This window comes from Poecilia reticulata, linkage group LG3, assembly GCF_000633615.1.
Source record: "Poecilia reticulata strain Guanapo linkage group LG3, Guppy_female_1.0+MT, whole genome shotgun sequence".
In the NCBI taxonomy this organism is placed as follows: domain Eukaryota; kingdom Metazoa; phylum Chordata; class Actinopteri; order Cyprinodontiformes; family Poeciliidae; genus Poecilia; species Poecilia reticulata.
Window position 1 is genome coordinate 31,322,289 of NC_024333.1, and position 10,766 is coordinate 31,333,054.

Genomic DNA, 10,766 nt, shown 5'->3' on the forward strand with positions numbered 1-10,766 from the left:
GTCTGGTTCCTCACCTAGGACCTGTCTGCCTTGGGTGACCCTAGCAGGGGCATAAAGCCCCAGACAGCATAGCTCCTAGGATCATTGGGACACTCAAACCCCTCCACCACGATAAGGTGGCAGCCCAAGGAGAAGTTCTTGATTGTAGATTTTACATATTTAAACTGTTTCTCAAAAAGCAAATCTGCTGTGTCCACATTGTGAACGATTGTCCTTTATGACACCTGATGGTTACTTTGGTTGGACCTTTTTTCATGACGTGTGGTTGTTTGAAAATAAATAATATATGTAAGCACCTTTCTAAATACTCAAGAGTCAATGTTACGGAGATCAGGTGGGACTGAGATCCAGCTTTGGGAGCAGAGCAACTGAATGCTCTGCTCACCATAGTGACTTCACAGACGGGGGAACAGAGAGATGAACAGAAGAAAAGGATCTGAGGGTACAGGAGGGTGTAACAATGTGAAGGAGGTCCAAAAGATGGGGAGGGGATGAGGTTGTGAAACGCTTTGAAAATTTGGAGTATTTTATAGTTGATGCAATATGAGATGGGAAGCCAATGGATTTGTTGTAGAACAGGTGTGATGTGATGAATTGAAGAGGTCCATGTGATGATACAAGCAGCTAAATTTTGAACCAATTGTAATTTATGGAGACCAAAGAATTACAGTAATCTAAACAAGAAGTGACCAGACTGTGGATTAGAACAGCAGTGGAGTGAGGAGTGAGGGAAGGACAGAGACCAGGAATATTTCAGAGATGAAAATAAGCTGACCGAGTTATATTATTGACAAGGGAGGCAAAAGAGAGGGTGCTATCGAGGATGACCCCCAGACTCTTAACCTGAGGGGAGGGGAAACTGGAGTAGTTATCAACTAAAATGGAGAAGTTATTAAATTGACTTAGTATTGATTTAGTACCAATTAAGAGAAATTGAGTTTTATTGCAATTTAATTTAAGAAAGTTAAGGGTGAACCAGTGTTTTATTTCATAAAGACAATCAGTGAGGGATGAAAGTGGAATCATAGAATTAGGTTTGGTTGAGAGATAGAGCTGGGTGTGTTGTGGCCATTCTTGCATCATAATAAAGTCCAAAAGACAAAAATGCCAGAGTAGTTTTTCAGGAGGAGGTTTTTGACTCACTCAAAAAGGTGTGTTGTCTTTACTTATAAAAATAACAAAAATAATCTCTGAGTTGGCTTTGTACAAAAAATGTATATATAAACAACAACAAAAAAAAGGTAACGGAAACAAAACAGTAAGTTTAGTTGAACTTTATTCTAAAATAGCAGTTCTCAATGTGGGTGCTACCGCCCCCCAGGGGGCGTTCAGAGGACGGCAGGGGGCGCTGACGGACATTTTTACAAAAGGGGGCGTTTGGTCGAAGGTAAACTTTACACCTTAAATGCACAACAATGCCARTTYAGACTTTGASCAACTTGGTAAAACTGTATTGTGTAACATTAAATCATGCTTGGCTGCAACTGTATCGATGGCAGCTCTTCTTCTATTCAGTGTTTGTAGCTTCTGTTAGCTTCTTGGTGCAGCTCCGTTCTCCTGCTACTGGTAGCTAAAATCAYGATRCCCTCACTGAGTATCCCTCTGAAAAATGAACCCATTTAAATAAAGAAATCCCTCCATGGGTGATACCACAATAGAGAGCGTTCATTTTATAGCGTTAACACGGTGCTGTAAGTGGTCCGGTATGNACACACACACACACACACACACGCACGCACACGCACGCACGCACGTACACACACACACACGCCTCCCCCGACTCGCTCTGACATCACTGCAGGCCTCAAGGCTGCTCTCATCAGCCGGTTGCCAGGCAACCATTTTCATCCACAGCCACAACCAAAAACATTTAATCTGAGAGGCAAAAAGATGAGCGATAAAAACAAAAGAAGAAGAAAAAGCTCAGAAACTTCGTCCACAGGAGACGGGTCCACAGGAGACGGGTCCACAGGAGCGACTTGAGGCAGAACCGTGGTGGGGGAGCGACAGAGCGATGGAGGACGGCGGCTGATGAGGCCTGCAGTGATGTCAGAGCGGGTCGGTGTGAAAGCAGGCCGCGGTCCGTGCGTCTCTGTCGCCATCGGTTCACGGATCCGTCTCTCCCTCTGCACATGACCCCCCACCCCCTCCCCCCGCCTACAACCTCATCCTGCTGCCTGGCAACCCTCGCCACGGCAACGTGAAGCCCTGCAGCACAGGAGCAGATAATCTGAGACCCCCGCGGCATCCCGAGAGCGAGACGACACGACAAACTGGATCCAAAAACACGAGATTACCGGCAGAGGAACGGACTGGAGGAGGATGAGCTGAAACATGGACGGGTTTGGTTCTGAATGAGATCCAGAACCAGCAGCACATCCAGTGAGCTCTTTCTGTGCTTTTACACAGAGTCCTGAGGGGAAACTTTACGGAGCTAAATTAGGGCCAAATGTTTTCTTAATTTGAAAAACTGAAAATTATGGTTTTGTCTAAAACTTAAAAAATGTATTGAAGATAAAAATAAGCCAGTTTTTTTTCCCAGTGATGGGGCGTCTGTGGTAAGAATCAGCTGGTAAGAACCAGGATGGTGAAGATGAAACTTGGATGGATGGAGGACCCAAAACACAGAAAATAAAAAGGGCATGAGGCCAGTTTGTGTTTTCATTTTCATTGAATGCAACGAGTTTCTCCCCACAGGAAGGATCTGATAGTGGTAGGCTCACTTCTGCAAATGCGCTAACAGCTAATTTTACCTTTTAGCTTAACTTTTTCTCTAACTTTGAAAACATTTAGCACACTTAGCTTCCACTAAATACATTTTTATGAATAAATTATTAAGTGTTAAGCTGTGTTTTAATCTTTCTGTTGAGTTAAAGTTCAGGTTATCGACTTTGAAAAATTCTTCAAGTAGTTAGACGTTTATATTCTCATGCTCTTATTTTGAAGTGGGTGAAGACTGTTTACACAGCAGTTCTATTTCCTCCAATAAACTCTGCTGATGTCTTGTGTGTTTCATGACCAAAGCTCTACTGTGATCAATGAGGCAAAATCAGCAAGAAAAACTCAACAATTACAAAACTGGAAGAATGAATCACTTCCTGAAGCGGAAAACGTCCAGGCAGGTGTGAAATAACAGCCATGCTAATGTTATATTTTAATATGTTGTGTGACTGACACACAGTGGGTATCAACACGGCTCAACTTTAGCTTTAGCTCTTTAGAATTAGCTTACGCTAAATAGCGCATTAGCGTTAGTGAAACGTCTGTTTATGATTAGTGCTTTAGGGTTAGTGCTTTAGGTTTAGTGCTTTAGGGTTAGCACAGCTTGTGTTTTTACCAAAATGCTGTTGATTTAATGTGAACAGCATTTTTAGGTAAAATATTTACTTAGAAAATCAGTGAAGGTGTCAGTACTTATTTCACTTTGTGTGTTTGCATGAAGTTCATTGAACTTTTGTTTTTATACTTTAGATCGTGAACTCAGTGGAGCGTCTGGACATGAACAAAGGAAGGCGCTGAGCAGCTGCTGGGACCTACCTGTGGAGGTGGGACACACTGGGGGGCATGAAGGAAGAAGAAGAAGAAGTGAAGGGACAACAGGACACTGGGGGAAATGAAGATGAGGAGACAGGAGCTGAAAATGAGTAAAAGGAGGAAACGTCAACAGACTAACAGGAACATCAGAGGATGGAAACATGAAGGAGGACAAACATGATCCCAGAGAACCTGAGCATCCCCTTTTCTCTCAGCGMTGGGACTGTTCATTCAAAATGGATGTGAAAAGTGAATTATTGATGGAGCTTTTTATTCCTGTCTCACATGGTGAGGGGAGTTAGAACCACAAGCTGAGCTGATCCATCATCATGTCTCCACATTTACTCCAGGCTGGGAGCCTGATTCCCCCCAAAAGATCTCTAAAGCGTCTTCAGACAACCTGGAGGATTACGGATCAGAACCATTTAAAAGATCAGCAGGAAGCTTCAGCTGCTGGACGGGAAACAGAAAGAAACGTTTTTCTAAAGTTCAACAGTGTCAGCTGTACTTGCATCATTCCTGCTCAGAACAAAAAGTTGATAAAGAAAAGAAGTGACACTTTAATTCAACCCAAATTTCATCTCATTGATTCATTGTCAGCAAAATCCAATTACAGCCTCTAATCTGTATGGAGCTCTATAAGTGACATTATGAAAATAAATACCTGAGTGAGCGCTTTAATGTGTGAATGACTAGTTAACATTTAAATCAAATGCATAGATAATTTTACTGCTGAATTCAGTAACACTGAATTAATTTAGTACATTTTGAGTCTAAATAATGTGAATTCTGAATTTTCTCGTGGATTTCCTCACTGGACGTTACGTAGTGATGAAGAAAGAAGAGATTTTGCTGAAGTCATGCAAACTTAGTGAATAAAAATAAAAATTCATTTGAATTAATTTATCACAGAATTTATTTAACTATTAATTTAATTGTTGAGATATTTAAATAATCCTGATCCCCTATATTTATCAAATGCATTTAATTCCAATTTGACTTTGGTGTAAAAACTAAATGTTCTGTAGTCTCTACTAATTTTATGTTTTTGCTTTGTCTGTATATTCTTGCAAATCCACACAAATATTTTTATAAACCTGCAAATGCTCAGGTCAACCACAGTCGAACGCGTCATTCCTACACGTCACCGGGCCAGAAAGACAACAACAATCTTCGGTGTGGAAGTCGTTACTGCAGGAAGAAAACTCAACCGTTTCAGGAACAGAGAGGAGAGTAAAAGCAAAGCACAGAGATGTGAGGACTGACAGGGAGCAGTGACCTCTCATCATGCTAACTTTAAATGCCAGAGGTTAAAGGTCAGCACTGCTAGGCTCAACAYWTGAGCAACAYAATGACAAACTACCAGCTGTTACAGTGGGTAAGTTTTACTCTATTTAAATATTTCTAAGGAGGACATGAGCCGTGTAACGTTCAACAGTTTTYATATTTTAAAGTATCGCACTGGAAAAGGTTTTTGGAAACAGCAAAATTCTAAACAACGCCCTCAGTTTTTGCTCTCCAGGTGGTTTTTCAGCTTTTCTGAAAAAGAGTTATTGTGCTAAAGAGGAAGTTTGCAAAGTGAGTTCTGAYGYWGCRAACTTTGCCATCCACTGGTGGGTTTGTGTCAAAGCTGAACCTTTTGGAAGTCATTGAACWCACCATGGTGTAAAATGAACAAATCCTGCAAAAAGTCAAGTTTGCACACTGGGAATGTTGCAGGGTATGATATTAATTTGACCATTTTAATATTAGATCCAATCRTTGATTATCCTAATTTACTTTGATTTGGTGTGTGCAAGAAATATAGTCCTTTGTCTGAAAGAGCAGCGCATTGGCGCCATAGTCAAGAGTCCACTAGGGGGACTGGTGCGCTCTTTACAAATAATACAAGAACAAGAAAAGACGCACTGGTTTCGTCTGATCATTTATTCTCTTGTATTTCTCCCCTTTTTATAAGGGTCAACAGGAACATCATGGTTTGGGTTGACTTACAGCATGTAGTACCTTRTATAACTGAATGGACCAAAATACTGAGACATTACGGGTCAAAATCTGCTGCCATTTAATAGATGAAATGAKGATAGAAAAGATAAAGAAAGAAAAACAGCAGCCAGAGCCAATCGCCTGAACTGAAGCCTAYAGAAAATCAATGGGAAGAACTGAAGGTCAGAGTTCACAGAGCCTTTGGGATTTGATGACTGTGTGGAAGGAAGGATGAATGGAGAAATGTGCTGGGACAYTTTGATAAGAATCTGAAGATGAAATGAAAATTTCCAAGCAAGGCAATGGTGTGAAACACAAAGCCAAGCAAACGCTTAATTGGTTTCCGAGATTGAAAGTAAAAGTGCTAAAAAGGCTGAGTCAATGACTTATACTCAATTTMAAACCTCTGGAAAGGACCAAGTCTGCACAATATCTCACAAATTTACTACAATCTCATTTTGTGGAGAACTACATGGACTGCAATAAATGTTGGTTTGTGCTGTAAGATATCGGATGGCACTTGTTTAATTCAATAAACTACAGAAAAGTTGCTTATTTGAAACAAAGTTTTTCAATAAAACCTTGTTGAGGTGGGAAGAATCAGATTGTTTTTCTCAGTAGTTGGACAAACGAATCAGTGAAGTTTGAACTCAAAGCAGAAGGACATCAACAGTTTTTKATTATTTATCCCAAGTTAGATAATTATCAWTACATTCAGCACTGGAAAGACGTGAAGATCAGCGAGTATAGAAAGGACCCCTGACTCCTCAGTATGTGAAGACTGGGTCAGAATCCCACCTGAGTAACATCTGACTGGTTTCTCTATTCAGGAGAAATCGTCTCCTTACCAAGAGAAACTTTCCCACAAAGTGAGTTTGATGCTTCTTCTCTGCATCATTCCAACTTTTCATCCATCGTGGAGACAGTTCTTGTGTTCATTACGTATTTTAGCCATTGCAACGAAACATAAAGGAAAAAACAAGAGTTATTTCTTAAATCCATCCCAAAACCCAYAGAGGACTGACTTACGATTGGTTCTGATCTGACTGAGGAAGATTTCAAACRAGTAAACCTTGAAGCCTTCTCGTCAATTCAAGCAACATCTCAGTTAAGCCAACACTGAATTCAGAAGGAGTTCCTTATCTCAACCCACAAACAATATTTCTTTAGCKGCATTTCTTTGCTGAAGCAACAAACACCAACCTGAGTAAGAAAGCAAATAACCAAACTATCCAGTCTCCAAAGGACAAACCAATCACTCAAGCTGAGTGTCGCAAACTCCTGAAAGACTCGGTAAATCTCAATGACAGATGTTGAACTTCAAACCGTCACATATTCTGGCAGAAGGACCTTAAGGCGTGAATCTGTCGTACCTGGATGTGAAGCCCCCTCTGGTMGCAGTGGGGGAGTCGAGACCCTCTCCTGGCTTGGTCGGCCTGTCGCGATTCATGTGCTGCAGGATRGAGCTGAGCTCGGTAATCACCGTGTTCTTGGAGTCTGGCGTGGATGGGGGGCTGCGTAGCTCGGGGGGCTGATCGCCCCACAGCTTGGATGTCCTTTGTGAAGGAGTCCTAGGAGGCTCAGAAGATGAAGGGGGAGGGGGAGGYGCTTGAGGCGGCGACCCATAAGACTCAGGGGGCTCTTCAATGAGAGCRTCGTGATAAAGCGATGTTCTGTTGATGACGGACTTGCCCTTGGGTTTGGGTGGGACAGGGGGCCGGTCCACCAGGAAGGCGTGTCCATCTGCGGTGGCGTAGAGACTCTCCAAAGTGCTGTCGCAGAAGCCTCCCTCTGATGACAGGGTGGAGATGCTGGAGACAGTGCTGGTGGTTTCCATGTGCTGAGGATCTCCGCTGCTGCGGCTGTCTGCCTCCTCGATGCCAGAATCCGCCACCCCGGACTCTGTATCAGGTGGAGCTGGATGGTAGGAGGGGGGCATGTTGTTTAACACGCGYTTGTGGTGATCACTGACAGATGGAGGGGCGTGTGGATGGTAAGGGGGTAAACCAGGTCCTCCATTCCGTCTCTGTTTCTGAATCATTTCTGCAATGGCGCTGGCCTGGTCATCAGGAATGTCAATACTGTTAGCAAACTCCAGYGGTGGGGGAAGAGGCTCTGAAAATTCAAAGTCCTCATCGATGTCGACTGATGCTAGYGGTGGAGGGGGGATGCGGAAGGGCAGCTTCACTGGTTCTTCCAAAGATTCTCCTAAAGGAACACTTCTTCTCCGTGAGGCAGCTTGCTGAGGATTGGACATAAGGGTTGGGACTTTGTGAGGGTCAGGCTGGTTAGGGTCCTTCAGCTCAGAGGGTCGGTTGCTCTCCTGCACCTCTACCTCCTGGTTGTTCGTCTTGTTGTTTGTCGTGTCTGTGCTCGTGTGGACCATCAACAGCCCAGTTGACTTGGGTTGCGACGAGTCTGCCACGTTTGCTGGCGCGCTTTTTCTCTCCTCGACGGTCTGATGCTGCCGCTGCTCCCGCGCACCGTCAGACTCATATTTGTGCTCTGTCATCTGTCGCCGGAGGCCACCTCGACCCGGCCGCCCCATGGTGGCCGAGGAGATCGCTGCAAAGCTGGTCTCAATCCCCGAGCGTAGTTTGGTGTCAATAAAAAGTGGTTGGTTGAGGTCCGGTTTATGACTCTGCTGAAGTGGCAGGGACTGGGCTTCGTGCTTGGAGGTTTGCTGAACCTGAGGAGGATTTATTGGCTGATTCTGAGGGTGGTTCTGTTGCTCTTTCATGGCCCGGTCACGAGCTGCCAAAGCCAGAGCCAGAGGAGAGTTCGGGTCCAAAGGTTTACCAGTGACAGGATGGAGGTAGGTCCCATTAGCCTTGTAGTGGCTCTTAGGAGGAGTGGCTGGGAGACTCACTGGACTGTCCAGATTGGGACACTGGCCTGTTCTCGTGTTCAGAGGCTCCCGAACCACTGTGGGCTCAGGCGTGTTGAAATCTGTCATATTTCCACTGCCACCACCAACAGGGCGTCCAAGCTGCACTGTAGAAGGAGGAGCCAATATCCGTCGAAGGCGCTCATCACTGCTGAACATGCCTTCATCTATGGACTTGGACTGGCGAAGACGAGGAGTCGGTGCAGGGCCACTCATTTCATCATCTCCTATGTCTATTGACTGAAAAGCGATCGAGTGTTTCTTCGCCTCGAGTCTCTTTTCACGGTCGCGCACCGCTCCGGCAATAGCTGCTGCGAACGGGTTGTTAAGAGACAGCGGGTCCTCAGGACGCAACCCTCCGCTCCCACCAATGGAGGGCGTTAGAGGCGGATGTTCTGGCGTAGTGGGTTCAATCTCCATGCTGCTACCCTGGCTGCTTTTGCCACTGCTGCTGGTGGAAGGTTCTTTAACGATGATGGTGGGTATAGGGATGGAGGAGCAGGTCCTTTCGACAGGTGTGGTTGGCATGGAAACCGGGCCTGAGGGACTAGATGGCACATGACACGTTTTCTCTGGACTGTCCTCAACATTTGGCTGCTTCACCAGCATTCCCTTCCTTCTAGCTGGTTTCGCTGGCACATATAGGGTCTTATTGCCGACTTCGGAGTACGGGTTCTCGGGTACAGGTGTGCGCCCTCTAATGCGCGTGCTCTCAAACTGCTCAGAGCTCTGGCGGAAATATCCACGCCGTAACCTGCCGACATCGGTGGTCCGGCTGATGGTCGTCACGGCGTTGGGCGAGTTCTGGGTGAAGCTCGGCCGAGTGGTGCCGTAGTTCTTGGCTGTAGGTCCGGGAGCCGAGTTGTAGGCAGGTGGTGAAGGGGGAGAAATCGCTGGGGGAGGCGGGATGTCCTCTGAGGTGTCAGGCATCGAGAGGCTCCGGGAGAACTTGAGCAGGGGAGGCGTAAGGAGTCCCTGTTTATCATCCTCCGACGTACCTTAAGGGAATGAAGCACAGAGAGCCAGTGAGCGATGACCCCAGAGAAGATGACATCTTTATAACTGTTCCTGATGTGAGCTCCAGTTTAACCTTTTTGATCTTAATTTTAAATGCTAAGAGAAGTCTTTATTTTGGGGGATACAGATGCAGATTCTGCACCAGTTTGAGCTCAAACAATCCAAAACCAGGACTGCAGAGAACGTTCCTGTTGGTTGTCCTCTTCCAGGGGTCAGAGTTCAGGCTTATTTTAGGGTTGGTCTGTTAAACCAAATATTCTGTCTCTTGTTGAGAAACCGGATGGGGTCTGACTGGCAGACTCTGGCGGCACATCAGGTGAGAACMACTGRTCAAATCACAAAACCACATTCTGACCATGGATAATCAATCTGCAGCTCGTTTCCGTCTTTCTCTACAACCACACATCGTTCTGCTTCCACTTCACCATCATGCGCTACCTTTGTGTCGGTTCATAACATGAAATAATACAATAAAAATGTAGAATTAAATGAAAATAAAACATTTAATGTGGTTGTAACAGTTTGATGTCACATCCGGTCACGTAAAAGAAGTGACGTCTGATTTTTTTCAAGCTGCTGCTTTTCGCACTGTTCAGTGAGGAGTAACAGCAGGAGAATGGAATATTTCCTGAATCTGCATTAATTTAAACTGGATTGTAGATGTAAATAGGAGCTAATCCAATCAGATTATTTTATTTAATCAGTTTCAAACTACACATTTGCTCTGTGCATCGTCATGTTTCCTTGCTGTAATAACATTTCAAATCAGATGTTCCTCTGCCTGTTTCAGCAAACGCCTAATGACCGCCAGTGTTCCCGCCTGAAAGCGCGCTTTGCTGACCGGATCATTTTAATTGATCTATAATTAGCYGTAAAGTTGCTGCGGCACACAGAGTCGTTCCTCTGAGCCCTGAAGGAAAGTCTGACCAGCTGAAAGCTAAAGGACAAGCAGGCGAGCCGACGCCTCCACACACCAGCTCCACATGGTTCCTACCTATAGACTTCTGCTTCCTCATGGTGCCCTTCTCTGGGATCCCCAGGTAGGCTCCCGGCACAGTGGGCGGCACCACTGCTACTCCCTGGCGGTCGTGATACATGGACTGAAAATCACAATGTTGTTTATGATACAAACAGACACACACACTTTTCTGCAGCCCTCTAAGAAGCGGTGTTAGCAGAAATATGGTCCAGGGATTTATCCTCATTTATTTATGTTTTCGTTAAAAGCAGCCAGAAGCGCTGAACCTGAATTCAAATTAGCGCTTTAGCATCAACTTCTGCTAACTACTGTGCTGGTGTAGTGCTTTAGCATTAGAAGAACTAATGTTTATGGTTAGTGCTTTAA

At 44.8% G+C, this 10,766-nt stretch overlaps 1 protein-coding gene across 9 annotated transcripts in view; it reads right to left on the reverse strand.

Moving 5' to 3' along the window:
• Positions 1 to 3,322: 3,322 nt before the first annotated feature.
• LOC103463007 (SH3 and multiple ankyrin repeat domains protein 2) overlaps positions 3,323 to 10,766 on the reverse strand; it is a 185,821-nt gene continuing 178,377 nt past the window's right edge. For 6 of the 9 annotated variants that reach the window (XM_017303938.1, XM_017303939.1, XM_017303936.1 and 3 more), the window contains 3 exons: positions 10,416 to 10,521; positions 6,891 to 9,402; positions 3,325 to 3,634 (listed from right to left, as the gene is read on the reverse strand). In XM_017303938.1, the coding sequence (XP_017159427.1) occupies positions 3,481 to 3,634; positions 6,891 to 9,402; positions 10,416 to 10,521 (2,772 nt within the window). In that variant the 3' untranslated portion in view covers positions 3,325 to 3,480. Of the gene's footprint in view, positions 3,635 to 6,890; positions 9,403 to 10,415; positions 10,522 to 10,766 lie in introns of all 9 variants that reach the window. The other 3 variants (XM_017303932.1, XM_017303931.1, XM_017303933.1) reach the window with 2 other exon arrangements.